This window comes from Natrix helvetica (assembly GCF_964273705.1).
Source record: "Natrix helvetica genome assembly, chromosome: 5".
Taxonomy (NCBI): Eukaryota; Metazoa; Chordata; class Lepidosauria; order Squamata; family Natricidae; genus Natrix; species Natrix helvetica.
In genome coordinates this window covers 3,344,826-3,371,093 of record NC_138551.1, presented here as the reverse complement: position 1 = coordinate 3,371,093, position 26,268 = coordinate 3,344,826, and the positions used below count along the sequence as shown (strand labels likewise).

Genomic DNA, 26,268 nt, shown 5'->3' with positions numbered 1-26,268 from the left:
AAACCACGGTTTAAAATCAGTAGCACCACACCTAGTTTGGTTAATGAAACGTCTGCAAGAAAACAACCAAGTTCAGAACCATGGTCCGCAATCAAGTTCACAACCCCGAGCTACAAAATATTCTCCTTTGTGGAAATCAGGGATTCTTTGAAAATCCATTTGGTTCAATTCCCAGAATTCTTAAGAGGTTCATCCACCTTAAAGTTGAGAAAAACTTTTAATGTTGTATTAATTTCAGCCAAAGTTGGTACACAGATGACTTACTCTCTGGAAACAAATACTGTGGGGGTAAGTCACCCCTCACCCCTCCCTCAGGGTGTGTGTGTGTGTGTTCTGTTAACATACAGCCTGTTGTGCCTTAAAACGGCTTCTACTGTGCAGCGCAGTGGAGTTGCCATGGTAATGGCTTCACAGTACTCCACAAGGGGGGCTCCCTCTGGTAAGGGGGAAAATCCAACATTAGGAATTATGTTTGATCCGGACATTTTCCCCCTATAAATAAATACCCAGGCAACTAGTATCAGATAGTAACCTTATAATAAATAAACTGCCCAGAGCGCTTGATAATAAGCGCTTGATAGTAAGATGAGCAGCATATAGATTTAATAAATAAAAGTATAAAACAACTTAACGGAAAAAAATGGCACATAATTATTAAAAACAGTAAAAACTATAAAAGCAGAATTCAATGAGAAAAGAAAAATAATAGATGGGATGTTAAGAGTTAACAGAGCCACAATCATCATGTGAAACTTCCCGTCATCCTGAGGGCCTTGAAGTCTGGCAAATAGTGACAAAGCTCAAGTCACAGTGTTATTTATAATTACAGGTAGTCCTCGACTTGCAGCAGTCCATTTAGTGACGTTCAAAGTTACAGCAGCACTGAAAAAGGGAGGATAGTTTTCCACACTTAACGACTGTTGTGGCGATCCCCACGATTGCATTCACAAAATTCAGAGGCTTGGCAATTGACTCATATTTATGACGGTTGCACTATGGGGGGGGGGATTGTCACACGATCCCCTTTTGCGACCTTCTGACAAGCCAAGTCAATGCGGGAAGCCAGATTTACTTAACATCCGTGATAGTAACTTCATAACCGCGGCAATTCAGTTGATAATTGTGGCAAGGGGGATCGCAAAATGGGGCAAAACTCACTTAACAACTGTCCTGCTTAGCAATGAAAATTTGGGACTCCGTTGTCATAATTCAAGGACCACTAAAGGATAACTAAATGCTTAATGCTGAACGAAAAACCCAAAGCACTGGTTTTTTTCCTAATTTGGGAGATCAGAACAGAAATGGAAAGGACTAGTTTATCCTTTGCACTGAAAGCTAGTTTTTAATTTTCTTTGAATAGCTTATTCTTCACTTTTCTAAAAGCTACTGTTAAACTTTTTAGCAGTTCCTGCTGTGGCAATTCTTCCCCTCTCATTCCTATGAGTTCTTCTTGTGTGTTATTTTTAGACTTCAAAGGTAGGGTAGAGAGTTATTCCCATGTACACACCTGTGCGTGAGACACTGAGCAGAATAAAAATGCCTTATTATGAAATTCCTGTGCCACCCAGCTCCTATTGATCTATTTTCACTTTCTTGTTCATTGTCTATTTTACTGTGCAATTCTCCTCCTCCTGTTTCATTTGCACTCTTTTTTCATTCCTTTCTTTTTTATTGTTGTGTGGGAAGCCCACCCATCCCTCCTAGAAGAATGAAATATTTTGGGAAATATTAAAAAAGGCAGAATATTAGATTTCCCTAAAGGAGAAATGGAGAAACAAGTTTTGAAAGGCAGAAAGCAGCTTCCAAGTCTTTCTTAATAGCTTACAGCAGATGCCGGCTCTTAAAAAGAGATAAAGAGCTCATTGAAAGAGGAAGGCAAGTATCCAGATAGCTCTATTCATAAGCCAAGCAAATACTGCAGGCAGAAATCCATTGAAGACAGGATTGTTATTGGTTCTGTTCATCGTTAAACCTCCTTTCCAATCGGCCTCTGCATTTTTCCAGCATCTCTCTCTCTCCCAACTTGGAACTGACCTGGCCAGATTTTCCTTCCAACACTTGCGAGATGCCCCACAGCGAGACAGGCGGCCCATAAATTTAATGTATACATAAATAATAAATAAAATAAACCTTGCAATCACACGCTGTCTCACAAGATAATAAAAACAGCATTGTAAAAGATCAAGACAGTGAAACTTAATTGAATATGTCCTCACTTCTCTTTGGATCTAATTAGGAGTTTACTTGAATTATTCCCAAGGGTTAAGTGTCTTTTTCCTTAGATAACTCTGTCAGTCCCAGCTGGCTGGATTTGAGACCGAAGTAGCACAAAAACATGTTTTATTTTCTTATTGCCTTAAAGGTATAGCTGGCCATTCTCCCCATATGGCATTCAAAGCACCTCCAATTTAAAAAAAACCAAAATGTACATATACTGGCAACTAAACCAACATTTAAAATTCCACCCTTAAAGCAACATTTACCTCCCGCACTCCTAACTTTTGGGAAATGTCAACCAACTATCAGTTTGCAGAATTTTCCGATAATCCGATCATTTTTATCCCACCTTTATTTCTTTACAATTACAGGCAGTACTCGATTTATAACAGTTCATTTAGTGACTGTTCAAAGTTACAACATCACTTTAAAAAGTGACTTAGGACCGTTGTTCACACTTAAAACTGTTGCAGCATCCCCCCCAGGGTCATGAGATCAAAATTCAGCCTCTTGACAAGCGCCCAGGAGTAGGGCCTTCTCTCTGATGGGCCCAGCCCTCTGGAATGACACCCCCCCCCCCACATTAGGACTACCACTGATCTCCGCTCCTTCCGCAAGAAACTCAAGACCCACCTGTTCCAACTAGCTGGCCTGGCTTAACTACAACTCTATTCTCTAATCCTCCTGGCAATTTTTTAAATCTTAGGGTAGTTTTTAAGGTTATTTTAATCCTATTGCTATTGTATTATTTTATGAAATGTGATATTGTGTTATGAGTTTTTATACCTCCTCCATGCAACATATAATATATATATTTGATTGTACGCCGCCCCGAGTCCCTTCGAGGAGAGGGAGCTGCTAACAAATCTAATGAAATGAAATGAAATGAAATGACTCATATTTATGACGGTTGTAGTGTCCTGGGATTATGTGATTTCCCTTTTGCAACCTTCTGACAAGCAAAGCTAACGGGGAAGCCAGATTCATTTAACCACCATGTTGCTAAGTTTACAACTGCTGTGATTCACTGAACAACGGTGACAAGAAAGGTCATAAAATGGGGTGATATCCACTTGTCTCGCTTAGCAACATAAATTTTGTGCTCCATTGTGGTCGTTAAAGTCGAGGACTACCTGTAACTCAAGGCAACAAACATAACACTCCTCCTAGTTTCTTATTTATTTCACTACATTACATGAATTGTAATCCTATCCAATTCTTATTTCTTCCAATTCAACTTTCTTCTATTAATGTTGTAGGTCAGTCTGTAGATGCCACATGCTAAATAAATCAATAAAAAGTTAGCTTTGCAGATGTGTTTTCACGTGCAAAACATCTGCATCTTTCCTAGTTAAAAGTCCTGGGCAGAAGCCCGTTCCCGTCATTCACACACACATCCAAACACGCGTCCCAGACTCCCTCTATATACACGGATCAGTCAAGGGCAGAAAACCAGACCGGAAGAGCCGGCAAAGCCTATCGGGAGTTGAAGTCCCTCCGAACGCGAGCCAGGCGACGTACGCATGCGCGGCGGTGGCCAAAGTAGGCGTGGCGCGAGGGGCGGAAACTGCCCGGGGCATGCCGGGAGTTGTAGTCCCTGGCGGTGACGGAGCGGCGCGGCGAGGAAACGGGAGGCGGCGCCGGGCAGAGGCTTCCCGACCCGGGCCCGGCGATGGCAGCGGGCGGAGGCCTCGGACTGGGTGTCTCTCGGGCGGACGGAGAGAGCGGGGGTCCCTGAGAGACGCCTCCCTGCCTCCGGGGATGGAGGTCGGAGAGCAGGAGGAGCGCAGGTGGGCGCTGCGCGGTTGTGGGGGGAGGGGAGCCGTGGGGCGGGGCCGCTGAGTTTGGGGGAGGGGCTGAGGGGAAAGGGGGGGTAAGGGAAGGGGGAGTCATGGGGGGGTGACATGGGGGAGGGGTTACAGTCATGGGGGGGAGGCAAGGGAGGGATAAACTCATGGGGGGTCCTTGAGGATAGAATACAGGCAGTCCTCGACTTACAACCACTCGTTTAGTGACCGTCCGAGGTTGCAACGGGCACTGACCAAAGGGACTTAGGGCCGTGTTTCTCACTTACGACCAACACGAGGGACTTGTGGTGTTTCGATGAAAGTGACTTAGGGCCGTGTTTTTCATTTACGACCAAAATAAGGGATTTATGGTGGTGTTTCATGCTTTACTACACCAACAAAATGGGCAGGGTCGTGTTTCACGCTTACAACCGATGAAAGGGACATGTTTCATGCTTACGACCGACAAAAGGGACTAAGGGCTGTGTTAACGATTGCACATGATTCACTTAAGAACCACATCACTTAATAGTGCAAGTTTCTGTCCCAAATACTGTTGTAAGTTGAGGACTATCCCTGCAGCTCTGAGCAGTAACTGTGCCAAAAATGAAATACCTTCCACCATAACAATCATGGTTTTCTTTTATGGGGCGTTAGCAAGGAAGACATGACAACAGATTAAACACACAGTTATGAATGCGAATTTAATTCTCTCTACAGGTAGTCCTTGGATTACAATGTTGTGTTATATTAATAACAGAGTTGGAAGGGGCCTTGGAGGTCTTCTAGTCCATCCCTCTGTTCAAGGCAGGCATCCTTATAAGTTCAAACGGTTCTCAGGTCTATTATTTGAAAACAAATGATTGATTTGTTTTATGAGTGTAGTATATAAAGAATGTATATATAGAGTTAGATAGTGGTTATGTTTATTTGTAAGGGAATAGAATCATTCCATCGTTCTGTCGTATGACTGGAAGGGACCCTGGAGGTCTTCTAGTCCAACCCCTGCTCAGGCAGGAAACATTAAACCACTTCAGACAAATGGCTGTCCAATCTCTTCTTAAAAACTTCCAGCGTTGGAGCATTCACAACTTCTGGTGGCAAGTAGTTCCATTGGTTAATTGTTCTCACTGTCAGGACATTTCTCCTTAGTTCTAAGTTGGCACATTATATTAGTATTATACTGTACCATTACATACGTATCATCTATTATTGGTAGCCCTGACTTACGAACACAATCGAGCCCAAAATCCCCACTGCTAAGCGAGGCAGTTGAGTTTAGACCCACTTTACAATGCTTTTGCTATAGTTGTTATGCGAATCACTGCAGTTGTTAAGTGAATCATGCAATTGGGAAGCGAATCTTGCTTCCTCTTTAACTTGGCTTGTCGGAAACCAGCTGGGAAGGTTACAAATTGTGACCCTGCGACACTACAACCGTCATAAATCCAGGTCAGTTGCCAAGCTCCAAACCATGATCTCGTGACTACGGGGATGCTGCAACTGTCGTAAGTGTGAAAAATCGCTATAAGTGACTTGCTTCAGTGCCATTTTAACGCCAAAGTCACTCAATGAATTGTAACCAATAACCAAGGCGATGGTTTTCCCATTTGCAATGGATGGCTGTGAAGGTTGGCTCATAAGGAAGGCTGAGCGCCAAAGAATTGAGGCCTTTGAACTCTGGGGCTGGAGAAGACTCCTGCATTGAGTCCCTTGGACTGCAAGGCCATCTAACCGGTCAGTCCTAGAGGAGATCCACCCTGACTGCTCTTGAGAAGGCCAGATCCTGAAGAGGAAACTCAAAGACTTTGGCCACCTAATGAGAAGGAAGAAGGACTCCCTGGAGAAGAGCCTCATGCTGGGAACGATGGAGGGCAAAAGAAGAAGAAGGGGACGGTAGAGAAGGAGGTGGCTGTTGGGAGTCACCAAAGCAGTCGGTGTGAGCTTAAATGGACTCTGGGAGATGATGGAGGACAGGAAGGCCTGGAGGAACATGGTCTATGGGGTCACGATGGGTCGGACACCACTTCGCAACTAATAACAACAACCAATAAATGAGAGTATTTGTAGCTCAGGATTGAAACGAAGGGTCCTTGGTGTTTGGTTGTAAGTCGAGGACTACCTGTGTATCCCCTGTGAAGGAGATGGACGTTTGAGAAATATGAAAAATAAATAAATTGCTATTATTATTTTTCAAAAAGATGCCTGAGCAGATTTAGCAGGCCAAGGCAAGGAGGAACTCCTACAAGCTACCATTCATTCTGAGCCCTATGGGAAGGGTTGAAGGATGCTGTAACGCTAATGATGGTTTCCCAAAACCAACCTTTTAAAAAATGTGGCCCATCAACAACTGTGAATCATAGAGATGCCCGTCCTCCAGGTTGGGTAGAAATGCCTCTGTCACAAACGCAGGCCTTCCTGAACTCTTGTTATGGACTTCCCTGGAATTAACCACGGTAAAAAAAAATAGGAAACTGGGAGAGATTTATCATCAATCTCTTCTGGATTTTTTTTTTTTTTAAAGATCCTCTTTGGAATGAGGGATAACGGGTAGTCCTCAACGTACGACCACAATTGAGCCCAACGTTTCTGGTGTTAAGTGAGAAATTTGTTGACTGAGTTTTGTTCTGTTTTTCTGACTTTTATTTCTGCCACCGTTATTATGTGAATCACTGCGGTTGTAAAATTAGCAACACGGCTGTTAAGTGAATCGTTGCATCTGTTAAGTTAGTAACCCGGTTGTTAAGTGAATCTGGATTCCCAGTTGCTTGTCAGAAGGTCGCAAAAGGGGAAATCGCGTGACAAACCCCCCCCCCCCGGGACACTGCGACTGTCGTCAATGTGAGTCAGTGGCCAAGCATCCGAACGTAAATCACAAGCCTGCATGAATGTGAAAAAGGGTCAAGGAGTTTCTTTTTTCACTGCCGTTGCAAAGTTGAATGGTCACTAATGGTTGTTTGGCTTCCTGTAATTCCCTGAATCCGTTTCGCTTTTCTGTTTCTGCCTTAATAAGCAAAAAATAAAATAAATAAATAAATAAATGCAAACAAAAACCTGTTTTTGAAATGAAATGGAAAGTAGATTGTTTGATTCCCGGCAATTCCTGGCTAGTTTTCTCCTGTCAATCATTTCGGCTTTCTGCTTTTTCTTTTGCCTGTTTGGCTCAGGATCGAATTTAATTTCGTTTTATTTAATTGCAATCGAGAGCTCTTTCTGCTCTGCATGTAGTCCTTGACTTATGACCGTACTGGAGCCCCAGAATTTATGTTGCTAAGCGAGGCCACTTGTTATGTGAATTTGGCCCCATTTTTGTGCCATAGTTACGTTAAGTGAATCAGTGCAGTTGTTAAGTTAGTAACATGGTCGTTAAGCGAATCCGCCTTCCCCCTTGACTCTGCTTGTCAGAAGGTCGCAAAGGGGGATCACGTGACCCCGGGACACTGCGACCGTCATAAATATGAGTCAGTTGCCAAGCCTCTGAATTTTGGATCACGTGACCTTGGGGTTGCTCCAATGGTCGTAAGTGTGAAAAACGGTCATAAATCACTTTTTCCAAGGCCGCTGTCACTTCAAATGAGATGACGACCCCGGGGGGGAAAAACGACTTAGGACCATCTCCCCCCCTCCCCCCCAATTTATAACTCTTGCAGCATAGTCTCATGATCAACATCCAGATGACTGGCAACTGACTCATATCTATGACGGTCACACTATCCTGGAGTTACGTGATCCCCTTGTGCGACCTTCTGGCAAGTGAAGTCAACGGGGAAGCCTGATTCCCTTCACAGCTGTGTGACTAACTTAACACTGACTGCTCTCTGGCACTATATGACATAATGAAATTCAAGGGTGGAAAAAGTCAGGTTCTACATTTAGGCAACAAAAACGAAATGCACAGGTACAGTATAGGTGGTACCTGGCTCAATAGGAGTAACTGTGAAAGGGATCTTGGAGTCCTAGTGGACAACCATTTAAATAGGAGCCAGCCGTGGGCAGCAGCTGCCAAAAAAGCCAACACAGTTCTAGGCTGCATCAACAGAGGGATGGAATCAAGATCACGTGAAGTGTTAATACCACTTTATAATGCCTTGGTAAGGCCACACCTGGAATACGGCATCTAGTTTTGGTCGCCACGATGTAGAAAAGATGTGGAGACTCTAGAAAGAGTGCAGAGAAGAGCAACAAAGAGGATTAGGGGACTGGAGACTAAAACACATGAAGAACGGTTGCAGGAACTGGGGATGTTTAGCTTAAGAGAAAAAAGGACTAGGGGAGACATGATAGCAGTCTTCCAATATCTCAGGGGTTGCCACAAAGAAGAGGGAGTCAAACTATTCTCCAAGGCACCTGAGGGTAGAACAAGAAGCAATGGGTGGAAACTAATCAAGGAGAGAAGCAACAAAACTGAGGAGAAATTTCCTGACAGTGAGAACAATTAACCAGTGGAACAGAAGTTGCCTCCAGAAGTTGTGAATGCCCCAACACTGGAAGTCTTTAAGAAGATGTTGGATAGCCATTTGTCTGAAATGGTATAGGGTTTCCTGCCTAGGCAGGGGGTTGGACTAGAAGACCTCCAAAGTCCCTTCCAACTCTACTATTGTATTGTATTGTATTGCTGTGATTCACTGAACGTCATAAAACGGGGCAAAGTTTACTTAACTGTCCCACTTAGCAAGAGAAATATGGGGCTCAACTGGGTCGTAAGTCGAGGACTACCTGTATTATGACTACGGCAGCCTCCTGGGACCCTGTGATCGCTGTTCGAGGCCTCCCCACCCGGCTTCTCACAATCAAAGTCAATGGGGAAAGCTGGATTCACTTAACAACGTAATTCACTTAGCAATGACTTGCTTCACCCTGGCAAAAACCGTCATAAAACCGGGCATGACTCTGCTTTAGCAATGGAAATTCTGGTCCCAATTTTGGCCATAAGTCAAGGACTCTCTGAGAGGCAATCTGGAATTAAGGAGAAACTGCCTAACATTGAGGACAATTAATCAGTGGAACAGCTTGCCACCAGAAGTTGTAGGTGCTTCATCACTGGAGGTTTTGAAGAAGGGACTGGACAGCCACTGGTCTGAAATGGTCGAGAGCTGTGATGGGTAACCTTTTGGCCATTGCATGCGCACGCAGCTCCCCCCTCATGCGCACGTGACACCCTGCACTCCCTTCACGCATGCACACACAACCCCCCCCCCCATGCTCCCCCACGCATGCAGGAAAATCAGCTGGCTGGTGGGAGGCACAGGTGCATGCGCGGTGGAAGGAAGGATGGAAGGAGGGACAATGGTAGGTAAGAAGGAAGGAGGGAAGGAAGGAAGGATAATGGTAGGTAGGTAGGAAGGATGGATAATGGTAGGTAGGCATGAAAGGATGGAAGGAAGGATGGATAATGGTAGGTAGGTAGGAAGGATGGATAATGGTAGGTAGGTAAGAAAGGATGGAAGGAAGGATAATGGTACAAAAGGAAGGAAGGATAATGGTAGGTAGGTACGAAAGGATGTAAGGAAGGAAGGATAATGGTACAAAAGGAAGGAAGGATAATGGTAGGTAGGTACGAAAAAAAGAAAGGATGGCAGGAAGGATTATAATGGTAGGTACAAAATTAAGAAAGGATAATGGTAGGTAGGAAGGATGGAAGAGAAGGAAGGAAGGATAATGGTAGGTAGGTAGGAAGGATGGATAATGGTAGGTAGGTACGAAAGGATGGAAGGAAGGAAGGATAATGGTAGGTAGGTATGAAAAGAAAGGATGGATGGATGGAAGGAAGGATAATGGTAGGTACAAAAGGAAGGAAGGTAGATAGGAGGGAAGGATAATTGGTAGATAGGAAGAAAGGATGGATAATGGTAGGCAGGTAGGTAGGCACAGAAGGAAGGAAGGATGGATAATGGTAGGTAGGGAAGGAATGAAGATTGGTTTGTTGGCTGGCAGTAGATCTTTTGTTATTCTGGAGGCTGGATTAATTATACATCCGTGTGTAAGTAACACACCCATTTTCTAACTTGCATGTGAATGCAATGAGCTACTGGAACAGCAACAGATGAAACACTTTTGACTCCAAAGCCAAAATCTTAAAGGTGCTTGGATGAGGCAGTCCGTCCCAAACGGCGTGGCATTTCTTACAACAGAAATTGTTAGACCAATATGGGCAATCCTCAGCTTACATTACAACTATTCATTTAGCGACTGAAATTGCAATTTTTCATTCAGGGGTGGTTTCATTTGATGGAGAGACACGATGACAATGTTCAAACATCGAAGATGAGCGGCTCAGCCTATTCTCCAAGGCACCTGAAGGCAGGACAAGAAGCAACGGATGGAAACTAAGCAAGGAGAGAAGCAACCTGGAATTAAGGAGGAATTTCCTGACAGTGAGAACAATTAACCACTGGAACAGCTTGCCACCAGAAGTTGTGAATGCCCCAACACTGGAGGTTTTTAAGAAAATGTAGGATAGCCATTTGTCTGAAATGGTATAGGATCTCCTGCTTGAGCAGGGGGCTGTACTAGAAGACCTTCAAGGTCCCCTCCAACTCTGTTCTTCTGTTAACAGTTGCAGGAACTGGGTAGGTCTAGCTTAAGAGAAAGAAGGACTAGGGGAGACATGGTAGCAGTGTTCCAAAATCTCAGGGACTGCCATAAAGAAGAGGGAGTCAAACTATTCTCCAAGGCACCTGAGGGTAGAACAAGAAGCAATGGGTGGAAACTAATCAAGGAGAGAAGCAATTTAGAATTGAGGAGGAATTTCCTGACAGTTAGAACAATTAATCAGTGGGAACAGAAGTTGCCTCCAGAAGTTGTGAATGCCCCAACACTGGAAGTCTTTAAGAAGTTGTTGGATAGCTATTTGTCTGAAACGGTATAGGATCTCCTGCTTGAGCAGGGGGCTGTACTAGAAGACCTTCAAGGTCCCCTCCAACTCTGTTATTCTGTTAACAGTTGCAGGAACTGGGTAGGTCTAGTTTAATGAAAAGAAGGACTAGTGGAGACATGGTAGCATTATTCCAAAATCTCAGGGACTGCCATAAAGAAGAGGGAGTCAAGCTATTCTCCAAGGCACCTGAGGGTAGAACAAGAAGCAATGGGTGGGAACTAATCAAGGAGAGAAGCAATTTAGAATTGAGGAGGAATTTCCTGACAGTTAGAACAATTAATCAGTGGGAACAGAAGTTGCCTCCAGAAGTTGTGAATGCCCCAACACTGGAAGTCTTTAAGAAGTTGTTGGATAGCTATTTGTCTGAAACGGTATAGGGTTTCCTGCCTAGGCAGGGGGTTGGACTAGAAGACCTCCAAGGTCCCTTCCAACTCTATTCTGATTATTATTTCAAGGACCCTTAAGATAGTGCTATCCAAAGACATTAACCTGTACTGGAAAGGTCTAGAACCATGATGGTGAACCTATGGAAGGCGTGCCAGAGGTGGCATGCACAGACCTCTCTGTGGGCATGTGCACCTTCACCAGCTGCTCTTCTGGTTTCCAACATGCACATGTAGGCTGGCCAGCTGGTCTTCACAGGTGCCGGGGCACCAGAAAACGCCCTGAAAAACATCAAAAAACAGGCTGTTTTTTGGTCGTTTCCGGGCCATTTTTCAGACCACAAACTGCTTGTAAACGGCCAGAAAAACGGCCAGAAAACAGGCATGTGCGTGTGCCAGCCAGGTTTCTGGTGCTCTGGAGCACACACATACACACACCCATGCGCGGTGTGGCACTCGGTGCCGAAAAGCTTCGCCATCCCTGGCCCAGAAGACAGATTTCCAAATTGAAGGATCTCATTGCTTCGGCCTTCGGCAAGTTGCGGCCCATCCTCGCCTCTCAACACTAAGGGACCACAATGGAAACGCCCTGGCGAAATCAGTCCCCCAGCCTTGCATGGCAAAGAGCCCCGTTGTTTGCTAGTGACGCCCTGTTTTGCACGCAGAAGGAACCAGCTGCACCCTTGGCACGCAGCTGGTGGAGAAGGTCCTGGGTGGGTGGCAGGGCATGGAAAGGCCCCCAGTTAAAGGGGCACCCCTGGGATGGTTGGGCTTGTTTACAAGGTGCTTTGTTGGGGTTTCAGACAGACGTTCCTTGACTTGCAACAGTTCATTTAGTCACTAAATGATTCATGTTCTTTTGTTTCCGATATTTTTTTTTTAAACCCGTTTCCATATCAATGTTTTTCAACCTTGGCAACTTTAACGTTTTGTGGACTTCAGCTCCCAGAATTTTCTTTCTCTCTTGGAGTGGAGAGTTTGCGGAGAAAGGGATTACAAAAGAGGGAGCTATTCTGTCTGGAGAATTCTGGGAGTTGAAGTCCACACCTCTTTAAAGTTGTCCAGGCTTTTTCCATTACAGTGGAAAAAGTTTGGGACATTTTTTCTCTCAAATTGAGTACCCCAAAAAATACTGTTGGAAGTCTGTTAAAAATGAAGAAGACCAGCCTTCCTTTCACCTGGTGCCCACCAGGAGGGGCGGAGAAACTTCCGTCATCCCCCATCAGCTGAGGGTCATTGTAGAAGTGATGGCTAACCTTTATGGTGCCCAGGGCCAAATGTGCATGCGAGACTCCAAAATGCAATGTGAGCACCCCCTTGTATGCACCCCGCTCCCACATGCACGGTGGAGCTGAGCTGGGCCGATGGCTTGCGTGCCCACAGAATGGGCTCTGCGTGCCATTGGTTTGCCATCACAGAGCTATATCCAGTAATATATCCGCCCATAATATGTCCATTCTGCCACGTATGATTCTCGGCCTTTGGCAGGAATATCTTCCCCGGGGACAATTCTGGCTTTAAAGTCCATGTCATTCAAGCTTATCTGGTAACCAGGAAACACAAACACACAGAAACAAAACACACAATCTTGCAGGTGTGGCCCAGCCACTAAGTTTCCCCCCTCCCTTTTTGCAAATGTCATACAATAGCAGAGTTGGAAGGGACCTTGGAGGTCTTCTAGTCCAACCCCCTGCCTAGGCAGGAAACCCTATACCGTTTCGGACAAATGGCTATCTACCATCTTCTTAAAGACTTCCAGTGTTGGGGCATTCACAACTTCTGGAGGCAACTTCTGTTCCACTGGTTAATTGTTCTCACTGTCAGGAAGTTTCTCCTTAGTTCTAGGTTGCTTCTCTCCTGGATTAGTTTCCACCCACTGCTTCTTCTTCTGCCCTCAGGTGCTTTGGAGAATAGTTTGACTCCCTCTTCTTTGTGGCAACCCCTGAGATATTGGAACAATGCTATCATGTCTCCCCTGGTCCTTCTTTCTCTTAAACCAAACATACCCAGTTCCTGCAACCGTTCTTCCTATGTTTTAGCCTCCAGTCCCCTAATCCTCTTTCTTGCTCTTCTCTGCACTCTAGAAATGCAGATTCAGGATCTCCCAAAGATTCTTTTTTTTTTTTCCCCAAGAGGCAACCAAATTTTTTGTTTTTTTTTCTTTGAAGAGGTTTCGCTTCTCATCCAAGAAACGTCTTCAATTCTCTCTCTTCAGTTCTCACGAACTGAAGAGGCTTCTTGGATAAGAAGTGAAACCTTTTCAAAGAAAACCCAGAAAGTCCAGCTGCCTCTCGGGGGAAAAAAAGCACCTTTGGGACAACCACGGCCAGGATGATGGAGAATAGACATAGACAGATTCAGGATCTCTTTTATGAGCTGGATTCTGATTATGCAGCAGCATTTGACTGCCCTGGGAGAGACACACCTGATTACCTTTGAACCGATTTCACCGGCAGGTATTAAATTCCTTGCTTTGAATGTATATTTGGAGTTTGGGGAGTGGTTTTGTTCTTTGCTCCTTTTCTGAGCTTGTAAACTGCACCTTGCCCGATCTTGGAAATGAAAGGAAGCCAGACCTGCTTAAAATCCAGGATAAAAGCCACTCATTTAAAAACAGAAAGAGCAATGCAAGCTAAGGCACAGATGATAACCTTGTGTGACGCATTCCTTTTAATTTGCGCCATTCTTGCTCTATTCGTTTAACTGTCTAATTAACCTACTTGGGGGGAAAGAAACCCTTATTTTACTCGGGAAGTTTATTTATTTTTATTTATTTGTCAGCACGTACAAGGTGACAGGTATTAGTATAGACACGATTGCATGAGATTGGTACAAATAGATGGATATAAATAAGTACAACATGGCCATGAACGCATAAAGTGAGTGCATATCAATGGGGATCGTAGGACAGGGACGGTAGGCACGTTGGTGCACTTATGCTTTCCCCCTTTACGGACCTCTTAGGAAACATGTCCCCGGAAAAATTAGCAAAGAGGTTTAAAGACAAGTCAGCGAAATGTTGGAAATGTCAACAGGCTCTTCCTATCATATGTGGTGGACATGTGCAGAAGCAAGGAAATATTGGACTACAATAAGAATATGGCTAGAGAAAACGTTACAAGAAGAAATAGAATTTAGACCAGAGATATTTTTACTAGGTGTTATCCCAGAGAAACTTTAAGAAAGAGGACACTTATTTGATTATACATGTAACTACAGCAGTGAGAATTGTATTTGCCCAAAATTGCAAATTAAATAAGTTACCAACAGATGAAGAGATAGTAAAAAAAGATATTAGATTGTGCAGAGATGAACAGGTTGACACTGAAAGTAAAGGATAAAGAGAAATCGGTGGACTTCAAGACATGGGGAAGATTTTATGATTGGCTAGAGACAGGAATCTAGAAAAGAAAGTAAGAAGATGCAGAACTCAGATGCTGCACTATTAAGAGGGGGAAAAACAGAAAAGAAAATATTAAATATATGTATATATTCAAGACAATATGTAGATATGGGGGGGGGAAATAGGATAGATTAGCGAAGGAAAGGGAATAAGAAATGATGCTAAACTATATTTGGGTTAGAGGAAATACCATCCCAAGAAAACATAAACTGAGATTTTAAAGAGACACCTATAACAATAGAAAAAGAAAGAGAGAAAGGAGGAGAGAATGAAAGGAAGGGGAGGGAAAGAAGAAAAGGGTAAGGAGAGGAGGGTGGAAGGGAGGGAAAGAGAAGGAGAGAGGGTAGGAAGGGGAAGAGGAAGAGTAGGAGTAGGGGAGAGGTAAGGGAAGAAGGAAGGGGAAGGAGAGGAGGAAGGAAGGAAGTAGAGAAGGGAGGGAAGGAGAAAAGAAAGGGAAAAGAAGATGGTGTTACAACAGGCGGAAGGGATGGTAAATAAAGCAACCCAAACTGTATATTATAACCTTTTAAATGAAATAATAAATGTATAAGAATGACAAATGTAAAGAAGAATAACAATTATGTGAGTGTATACTTAAAATGGTATGTGAGAGAATTAAAAAAAAAATTGGCACAAAAGGAAACGTGTGAAGTCCATGGTAGACAGTCAGAGGTTGAAGTTTTGGGGGTTTGAGGATGTAACAACGGAGTCAGGTAGAGCATTCCAGGCGTTGACCACTCTGTGGCTGAAGTCGCATTTTCTGCAATCGAGTTTGGAGCGTTTAACCTTGAGTTTGCATCTATTGTTTGCCCGTGTATCATTGAGGTTGAAGCTGAAGTAGTCATTGACAGGTAGGACGTTATAGCAGATAATTCTGTGTCCTAAGCTTAGGTCAGATCTTGGCATACTTTCAGGTTGTCCAGCCTAAAATTTCAAGCCTGGTGGCATCAGGGATTTTATTGTGAGCAGAGGAATTAAGTACTCTTCTTGTGAAATATCTGTGGACCCTCTCCATTGTATTAGTGCAGGGTTTCCCAACCTTGGCAACTTGAAGATGTCTGGACTGCCAAGGTTGGGAAACACTGTATTGGTGTCATAGTTGTCCCAAAGGTGCTTTTTCCCCCAGGAGGCACCTGGACTTTCTGGTTTTCTTTTGAAGATGTTTCGCTTCTCCTCCAAGAAGCTTCTTCAGCTCTTTGGACGTGTCTTTGGATGTTCACTAAAGAAATGTTTGCAAGTTGAGGACTAGTTGTACTTCTGCCTTCTAGGAAATACTCTTGACTCAGCCTTCTTAAATGACACGAAGGAACAGGAAGGGTGTCTTGGTAATGAAAAAAGTTTTATTTTTAGAGCTAAAGCCAAGAGATGAATATTGCGGAACTGTTGGGTGGATTTCATCCTGCACAATCCAGATTTTACTGAGGAGAGGTCAATCCAGTGGATCACTTTGGATTGTTTTCTGCAGATAAAATAATTTCCATTACTGTCATTTTTTGACATATTCAGAGTCGGATGCTATCAGGATAGTTGGAGGCTTTAAAACTGCGGGTGTCCATCAATCCATCAGAATAGAATAGGGATGCTACAATGGTCATAAGTGTGAAACATGGTTATAATTCACTGTTTTCAGTGTCATTATAACTTCAAACGGTCAGGAAATAATGGTTGTAAGTCAAGATTGTAATTAGGTTGAATTCACTGCTGCAGTCTGCTGATTGTGAATGTCAGGATGTACAGATAGTCCTCAACTTACAACAGTCCATTTAGTGACAGTTCAAAGTTACAACAGCACTGAAAAAAGTGGTTTAACACCATATTTTACTCTTAGGATGCTTGTAGTATCCCCGTGGTCATGTGATCAAAATTTGGGTGCTTGGCTGACTCAAATTTAAGGGTGTTGCAGAGCCCCAGGGTGTAAATTTTGATCACATGATGAGATGGGGATCCTGAAATGGTCATAAGGCTTAAGAAGACAGGCTTAAGATACAGAAGGATCTTGACAAACTTGAACATTGGGCACTATCTAATAAAATGAAATTTAATGGTGAAAAGAGTAAGGTTCTACATTTAGGCAACAAAAACGAAATGCACAGGTACAGTATAGGTGGTACCTTGCTCAATAGTAGTAACTGTGAGAGGGATCTTGGAGTTCTAGTGGACAACCATTTAAATAGGAGCCAGCCGTGGGCAGCAGCTGCCAAAAAAGCCAACACAGTTCTAGGCTGCATCAACAGAGGGAGAGAATCAAGATCACGTGAAGTGTTAATACCACTTTACAAGGCCTTGGTAAGGCTACACTTGGAATACTACATTCAGTTTTGGTCATCATGATGTAGAAAAGATGTGGAGACTCTAGAAAGAGTGCAGAGAAGAGCAACAAAGAGGATTAGGGGACTGGAGGCTAAAACCTATGAAGAACGGTTGCAGGAACTAGGAATGTTTAGCTTAAGAGAAAGAAGGACCAGGGGAGACATGATAGCAGTCTTCCAGTATCTCAGGGGTTGCCACAAAGAAGAGGGAGTCAAACTATTCTCCAAGGCACCTGAGGGCAGAACAAGAAGCAATGGGTGGAAACTAATCAAGGAGAGAAGCAACTTAGAATGGAAGAGAAACTTCCTGACAGTTAGAACAATGAATCAGTGGAACAGAAGAGTTGCCTCCAGAAGTTGTGAATGCCCCAACACTGGAAGTCTTTAAGAAGATGTTGGATAGCCATTTGTCTGGAACGGTATAGGGTTTCCTGCCTAGGCAGGGGGTTGGACTAGAAGACCTCCAAGGTCCAACTCTGCTATTGTATTGTATAAGTGTGAAAAATGGTCGTAAGTCACTTTTTTCAGCGCTGTTGTCACTAAATGAACTATTGTATATTGAGGATTACCTGTACCCGATAAGCTGATGATAAATCAACATAAAATGTTGAATGATCAAGGACCCGTTTCCCAGGCTTCAATCACTTCCCGGGCTGTTTTAGTACCTGCTCGACCGACAATCTCAGTAGCTGCAAAATGGAGCGTATGACCTTTTTCACTGCAGTGGGTTCTGTTTGTTGGATTCCTTTCCTAAGGGGATAATATTCCGCCTGGGCTTGCTGAGACTTGTCTCTGTGTTTCAGGAGAGAACACTGGACGCTGTTGGGGGACCTGAAGACTACGGTGGAAGGCTTGGTCTCCATCAATCATCCCAACGTCTGGTCTAAATATGGTGGCTTGGAGCGTCTCTGCAGGGACATGCACAGCATCCTATATCATGGCCTCATCCTAGACAAGGTAGGGCTCTCTTAGTGGGTGGGTGCACTTTGGGGCAGGAAAGGAAATCGGATCTTGTTTCAGGAAGTGTTTGTTTGTTTGAGTCCTGCCCTTATTGTTTTTACAAATAACTCAAGGTGGCAAACATATCCAACATGCCTTCCTCCTCCTGTTTTCCCCACAACAACAACAACCCTGTGAGGTGGGTTGGGCTGAGAGAAGGGACTGGCCCAAAGTCACTCAACTGGCTTTCATGCCTAAGGCAGGACTAGAACTCACAAGGCTCCTAGTGATTGGCCCAAAGTCACCCAGCCAGCTGGGGAATTCTTGCAATTGAAGGCCACACATCTTACTAGAACTCTCTGTCTCCTGGTGATTGGTCCAAAATCACGCAGATAGCTTTTGTGCCTAAGAAAATGACTAGAACTCCCAGGCTCCTGGTGATTGCTCAGAGTCACCCAGCCAGCCTGGAATTCTTGGAATTGAATCTTACTAGAACTCTCTGTCTCCTGGTGATTGGCTCAAAGTCATCCAACCGGCTTTCATGCCTAAGGTGGGGCTAGAACTCCCCGTCTCCTGATGATTGGCCCAAAGTTACCCAGATGGCTTTCATGTTTAAGGCGGGGCTAGAACTCACAGTCTCCTAGTGATTGGCCCAAAGTCACCCAGCCAGTTTTCATGTCTAAGGCGGGGCTAGAACTCACAGGCCCCTAGTGATTGGCCCAAAGTCACCCAGCCAGTTTTCATGTCTAAGGCGGGGCTAGAACTCACAGGCTCCTAGTGATTGGCCCAAAGTCACCCAGCCAGCTGGGGAATTCTTGAAATTGAAGTCCAGGCCTCTTAAACGTTGCCAAGGTTGAACAACACAAAGCCCAAATAAACCCCAGGGGAAAACCAGTACAAGCCACTACAAACCCATTCCACAGAGCTTTTCGAAGTGAATCTGAACTGGTCCTTCTCTCCCTCGGCTTAAAACAACCTCGCAGGGCTGTTGTGGTGACATAACATTAGAGGAGAATTCCTCTGAAGCTCCCCCACTCTCTCAAACTGAAGGGAGGCGACACGAAGGCAGGAAGCGAATCACGGTTATCTTCTTTAAGACGCGCCTGGCTGATCTTCAGCTCCGAAATAAGAAGACACCAGTGGAAGAGCTTCCTTCTTTTGCCTCCGGCCAAAATGTCTCTTTTTGTCGTTTACATTCAGCAGCTGTGAAGCTGTTGGTTTTCTTCCTCTTTTCCCCCCGCCTGGTTCGGGTTTGGGCCGCAAGTGGGAGGTGCAGCCGCTACCAAGGGGAAGAATTTGACCTCCGTTTCCCCCACAGGTGCATTGCCAGAAGACGGACTACTGGCAGTTTGTGAAGGATGTGTGCTGGCTGAGCCCCCAGGCGGCCCATCACGTGGACAAGGTGAGCCCCCCCCGGGGGATTCGGAGAGAGACATCCGGGAGGGGCACAGGAGGAGAAGGGTCGGGAGGACACAGAAGTAGCTTTGTGGTTGTTACCCACGAAGAGGGTCGGGTCGGCGGATGTTTTTACTCCTGGCTTTGGAAGCTTTTCCAAAGATTGATTGATTCAGATTAAATTAAATGAATTAATTGCTGGAGAAAATGGTTTTTCCATTGTTTTCACTGTTAGGAAATTTCTCCTTATCTTCCTTCCTCCCTCCCTCCCTCCCTCCCTTCCATCTTCCTTCCTTCCTTCCTTCCTTCCTTCCTTCCTTCCTTCCTTCCTTCCTTCCTTCCTTCCTTCCTTCCATCTTCCTTCCTACCATCTTCCTCCCTCCCTTCCTTCCTTCTCTTTCTTTGTTTATTTATTTCTTTCCTTTCTTTCTTCTCCCTCCTCCTCCTCCTTCTTCCTCCCTCCCTCCCTTCCATCATCCATCCTTCCTTCCTACCATCTCCCTCCCTTCTTTCCTTCTCCCTTTCTTTGTTTCTTTCTTTCTTTCTTTTTTTCTTCTCCCTTCCTCCTACTCATTCTTCTCCCTTCCTTCCTCCTTTTCACCCATCCATGTATCCATCCATCCATCCATCCATCCATCTTAAAGGAATTAAGATTGAAGATCCCAAAGAATAAATTGCAGAAGAAATAGTACTTCCACAGCAGAGGGGATGATCTGAAGCCCTGTAAAAGGCAGAGAGATTACGTCCATGTTATTCAATCTCGGCACCTTTAAGAGGTGCAGATTTCAACTCCCAGAATTCAACACCCCTGGCTGGCTGAGGAATTCTGGGAGTGCACAATGGCTACAATTTGCCAAGTTTGAGAAACACTAGATTAAACTTTTCGGCTCTTCCATGGGGAGAGAGAGGGAGAGGGACTGGCCCAAAGTCACCCAGCTGATTTTATGCCTAAAGTGGGGACTAAAACTCACCATCTCGTGGCGATGGGCCCAACATCACCCAGCTGGCTTTCATGGCGGTGGTGGGACTGGAACTCACCGTCCCCTGGTGATTGGCCCAAAGTCACTTGGCCAACATTCATGCCTAAAATGGGACTAGAATTCAGTGTCTTCAGATGATTGACCCAACATCACCCAGCTAGCTTTCATTACTAAAATGGGACTAGAACTCATCGTCTCCTGGTGATCGGTCCAGCCACCCAGCTGCCTTTCATGCCTGAGGTGGGATTAGAACTCCCGGTCTCCTGGTGATTGGTCCAGTCACCTAGCTGCCTCATACCTAAGGTGGGACTAGAACTCCCAGTCTCCTAATGGTTAGTCCAAACTGGCCCTCCTTTCAATTGGCAGAGGAGGAATTGAACTTGGCAATCTGTCTTTTCTTGACTTGTTGGTTCCTCTTTTCTCTCAGGCTTTTTTTTGGGGGGTGGGTGGGTGGGTCAGGGGTCAGGAGGCCTAGAAACGGCCATTCCACCACCAGGGATACTCTATTCCCCCTGATTTGGGCCTGCTTTTTCTCCAAACCTCCTTTGCAGTTTATCCATCTGCACGAGAACGGGCAGCAAAATCCGGAGAGGAGCAGCCAGCGAACAGTCGCCGAGCTCTGGCTTCAGCACAGCTTGCAGTTCCACTGCCTTTCGGCTCAGCTGAAGCCTCTCCTGGAGAACAAGCCCTACCTCAGGAAGTTCTACACAGGTGAGAGGAGACCGGCTGCTGCCCCTTGGCCCTCCCCCCCTTGGCCCTCCCCCCCTGGTCCTCCACCAGGCAGAAGTCGTGTTCTCTGTTTTGAGAAGCTGCCTTCTGTTCATCATGTAGAGTAGAGAAGACTGGAATAGAGTATGAATACAATTAAAAGCAGAATAGAATTTAGGATATATAGAATAGAAAATAGAATAGAATAGAATAGATATTGGAATATAGAATAGAATAGATATTGGAATATAGAATAGATTAGATTAGGATATAGGAATATAGAATAGAATAGATATAGGAATATAGAATAGAATAGAATAGATATTGGAATATAGAATAGAATCGATATTGGAATATAGAATAGAATAGAATAGATATTGGAATATAGAATAGAATAGAATAGATATTGGAATATAGAATAGATTAGATTAGGATATAGGAATATAGAATAGATATTGGAATATAGAATAGAATAGAATAGATATTGGAATATAGAATAGAATAGATATTGGAATATAGAATAGAATAGATATTGGAATATAGAATAGATTAGATTAGGATATAGGAATATAGAATAGAATAGATATTGGAATATAGAATAGAATAGATATTGGAATATAGAATAGAATAGAATAGATATTGGAATATAGAATAGAATAGAATAGATATTGGAATATAGAATAGATTAGATTAGGATATAGGAATATAGAATAGATATTGGAATATAGAATAGATTAGATTAGGATATAGGAATATAGAATAGAATAGAATAGATATAGGAATATAGAATAGAATAGAATAGATATAGGAATATAGAATAGAATAGATGTAGGAATATAGAATAGAATAGATATTGGAATATAGAATAGAATAGAATAGATATAGGAATATAGAATAGAATAGATGTAGGAATATAGAATAGAATAGATATAGGAATATAGAATAGAATAGATGTAGGAATATAGAATAGAATAGAATAGAATAGAATAGAATAGAATAGATATAGGAATATAGAATAGAATAGATGTAGGAATATAGAATAGAATAGATATAGGAATATAGAATAGAATAGATGTAGGAATATAGAATAGAATAGAATAGATATAGGAATATAGAATAGAATAGATATTGGAATATAGAATAGAATAGAATAGATATAGGAATATAGAATAGAATAGATGTAGGAATATAGAATAGAATAGAATAGATATAGGAATATAGAATAGAATAGATGTAGGAATATAGAATAGAATAGAATAGAATAGAATAGATATAGGAATATAGAATAGAATAGATGTAGGAATATAGAATAGAATAGATATAGGAATATAGAATAGAATAGATGTAGGAATATAGAATAGAATAGAATAGATATAGGAATATAGAATAGAATAGGTAATGAAATGTAGAAGAGAAGAGAAATAAGAGAAGAGAATAGAGATGGTTAACCTTTTCAGCACCGAGTACTGAAACTGGAGCACATGTGCGCGCAGGTGCACTGGAAGCCAGAAGAGAGCAGCTGACCAGTGCTCATGTGCATGGTGGATAGCTCCTCTTCTGAGTTCCATCATGCGCATGCGTGGCAGACAGCTGGCAACGGCACAGGTGCTGATAAAGAGGGCTCTGCATGCCATCATATCTTTTGTTTGCCATCATGGGAATAGAGAATATAACAGAACACTTAACAACCACGTTACTCTCTTAACAACTGCAGCGATTCACGTAACCACTGTGGCTGGAAAGTTCGTAAAACAGGTCCAAACTCATTTCGCCACTGTCTTGCTTAGCAACAGATGTGTCGGACTCAATTGCAGTCGTAAGTGGAGTCCACCCTGTAAGTCGGCTTTCCCTGCTTATCTCCCACTAGCTTTTATCTGCTGCTTTGGGTGAAATACGTTGGTGGCCATGTGGAAGATGGATGTTCCCAGATTTTTTGGGAATTCCCAATCGTGTGCCTCTTTTCCCACACAAATATTTTGTGTGAGGTGTCCAGCCTTGGTAATGTTAAGAGTGGTGGACTTCAACTCCCAGAATTCGCCAGCTAGCCAGCCAGCCAGCCGTATCCGTTTCTTTTTCTTTTACCCCACTAAAGTGGAGAGATTGCAGAGGAAGGGATTACAAGAGAGTAAGCTATGATGGCTGGGGGATTCTGGGAGTTGAAGTCCATCTCCATCTTAAAAGTTGTGAAGTTTGTAAAAGAAATCCTGCCCTAGAAGAGAAGTGCAGGAGCAAAGGCACCATTCGACCCTCCATTTTTTACCCTTCCCCCCCCCCCCCCCAGATTCAGCTTTTCTGCTGAGCGACGCCCACGTCACCGTCATGTTGCAATGCCTAGAGGCTGTGGAGCAGAACAACCCTCGGCTGCTGGCTCAGATCGACGCATCTGTAGTGAGAAATCTCCTGTCCTGTCTTCTTTTGGGGGGGTTGTTTCTTTCTCTCTCTCTTTCTTTCTTTTTCCCTTTCATTTTTCTTTATTTCCTTCATTCCTTCCTTTCTGTTTCTTTCTTTCTTCTTTCTTTCCTTCCTTTTCCCCCCTCCCTTTCTCTTTCACTTTCTGTTTCTTTTTCTTTCTACCTCCCTCCCTCCCTTCCTTCCTTCCTTCCTTCCTTCCTTCCATCCATCCATCCATCCATCCATCCTTTTTCTCTTTCTTTCTTTCTTTCTTTCTTTCTTTCTTTCTTTCTTTCTCTCTTTCTTTCTTTGTCCCTTTCATTTTTCTTTCTTTCCTTCCTTCCTTTCTTTCTGTTTCTCCCTTTCTTTCTTCTTTCTTTCCTTTTTTTCTTCCTCCCTTTCTCTTTCACTTTCCATTTCTTTTTCTTTCTATCTCCCTTCCTCCCTTCCTTCCATCCATCCTTCCTTCCTTTATCTCTTTCTTTCTTTTTCTTTCTTTCTTTCTTTCTTTCTTTCTTTCTTTCTTTCTTTCTTTCTTTCTCCCTTCTACCCATCCATCCTTCCTTCCTTTATCTCTTTTTTTCTTTCTCCTTTTCTTTCTCCCTTCCTTCTTTCCATCCTTCTTCTTTTTCTCTCTCCCTCCCTCCCTCCCTCTCTCTCTCTCTCTCTTTCTTTCTTTCTTTCTTTCTTTCTTCTTTGTTTGGGATTTTGGTCTTTTGGGGGGAGGGGGTCTTCCTCCTTTTTGCAGTCCTCCTTTATATGGTGCCAGCGGGGGGAGGGAGAGGGGAACTGGGCCACATGATTGGCCTGTCAACTCATGCAAGTTGATCCGCGCACATTCCAACCAAGCACTCACACGGTCCAATTCCACACAGGACACGGCCCTCTAGTGGGGACCCCTGCCCTATGTGGCTATTGCCTCAACAAGGCCCTTCTTTCAGTTTGCCAGGAAAGGGGAAGCCTCTGAGCCCAGGACGAAGAGCCTCACATCCCTCCTGGGGTCCCCTCCTGCCGAAAGCACAGCCCCTCGATACCTTGGCTCCTTCTCGGGGCCTCCGTCCACCTGTGCCAGCATCCAAGGTAAGGGAGGTAAGCCACGAGCAGTGGGCGTGTTACAGATTTTGTTTTAAAAATCTCTTTTCTGCTACTCAGTTGCTGCAACATGAATGTCGCTGTTCGGTTTAAGCTTGACATTCGTTGCAGGGTTTTCTTTAAAAATAAATCTTATTAATTTTCTATTACCGTATTTTTCGGTGTATAAGGCGCACCTTTTCCCCCCCTAAAAGAGGGTAAAAATTTGGGTGTGTCTTATACACTGAATGGAGCCCCATCCACCCATCCACCGTCCCCCATCCTTTGGCCTCTGCCTCCTAGCAATTTACCTCCTTGCAGCAAATGGGGAAAATGGGGCACTCTTTTCCAAAACAGTAAAGTTTCCTCACCAGATGGACACACTTTCTCTTTCCGCTTCCTTTCCGTTCCGGAGGTGTCCCAACTTCTTCAGCCTGGGGCTGGACTTTTTGTCGCCGGCTTGAAGAACTTCTCTTGGATCGATCAGGGACTTTGCGGTGTCCCTGAGATCAGCAAGACGTATTCTTCCTGTTTACTGTCTCTACGGGATGGTTTAGTTCTGATTGGCCCATCCAGCGGCAAAAGTATCAGCAGCTGTCTTGGAGCATCGAGACCGCACCTCCGTATCGTCGCGACGTTGGCTCCTCCTCTTCTAAAGACTGCTTTATTATTGTTCTAGACAACTTAACAAAATGAAGAAGCTTTTTAAAATAAATGCTTGATCTGTAGAGGCCCAGTGCTATTGTATCTTCTTTTAAATAGCAGAGAATAACCATACTTCCAGAAAGCACATCAATTTTAACAGCATCTGTACAAGCATAGTCTGAAATGTAACAGTACAAACAGTGTATATCGTCTGTACTGTTTGCTGTTTGTTGCAAGGAGGCAAATTGCTGGGAGGCAGAATCAGATTTCCCCCCCCCCTTGTTTTCCTCCCCAAAAGGTGGGTTCGTCTTATATTTCGGAGCGTCTTATACTCCAAAAAATACAGTAATTACATTCTATAGTGCTTAATAAACATCGTGTTGCCTGGGTATTTAATTTGCGTAACAATACAATTCTATTCTTACTCTCCATCCCTTTTTTCCAACCCTTGGTAAAGTAAGTTCCATGTTTGATAATATTCTGTGTCTTCTTTCTGTTTGATTTTCAATGTGAGTCTATCCATTTCAGCACAATTTAATATCTTCTTAATTATCTCTTCATCTTGCGGTGTTTCTTCATTTTCCCAATATTGTGCGAAGGCAATCCTTGCTGCTGTTAATACTAAATACATATTTGTCTTATCAACATCATCCCTAATAAAAACAGTCCAGGTTTAAAATCCACATGTTTCCCTGTTATCTTTTCTAGCCATCTGTGTATTTTGGCCCACCACAGATGAGAAAAGGTTTGCTTCCAACAAGCAAAGTCAATAGGGGAAGCCGGGTTCACTTAGTGACCATGTGATTCCCTTAACAACTACAACAATTCACCAAGCCACCGTGGCATAAATGGTTGGGTACCACTCACATAGAGCAGTGGTGGCACAGTGGTTAGGATGCAGCAATGCTGGCTGACTGTGCCCACTGCCAGCAGTTCGATCCTTACCGGCTCAAGGTTGACTCAGCCTTCTGTCCTTCTGAGGTGGGTTAAGTGAGGACCCAGATTATTGGGGGCAAATAGGCTGACTCTGTAAACATCTTAGAGAGGGCTGGAAAACATGGTGAAGCTGTATATAAGTGTTAAGTGTTGTTACCCTTCCTTCCTTCCATTGTTATCTCCCTCCCTTCTCTCATTCTTATCTTCCTTCCTTCCTTCCTTCCTTC

The 26,268-nt window shown here is 43.8% G+C and overlaps 1 protein-coding gene across 2 annotated transcripts in view; it reads left to right on the top strand.

Annotated features, from left to right (window-relative positions):
• The first annotated feature begins 3,793 nt into the window (after positions 1-3,793).
• RUBCN (rubicon autophagy regulator) overlaps positions 3,794-26,268 on the top strand; it is a 69,030-nt gene continuing 46,555 nt past the window's right edge. The window contains exons 1-6 of one of the 2 annotated variants that reach the window (XM_081956036.1): positions 3,794-4,007; positions 17,780-17,933; positions 19,234-19,317; positions 20,842-21,001; positions 23,280-23,386; positions 24,331-24,469. In XM_081956036.1, the coding sequence (XP_081812162.1) occupies positions 3,796-4,007; positions 17,780-17,933; positions 19,234-19,317; positions 20,842-21,001; positions 23,280-23,386; positions 24,331-24,469 (856 nt within the window). In that variant the 5' untranslated portion in view covers positions 3,794-3,795. Of the gene's footprint in view, positions 4,008-17,779; positions 17,934-19,233; positions 19,318-20,841; positions 21,002-23,279; positions 23,387-24,330; positions 24,479-26,268 lie in introns of both variants that reach the window. The other variant, XM_081956035.1, reaches the window with a different exon arrangement.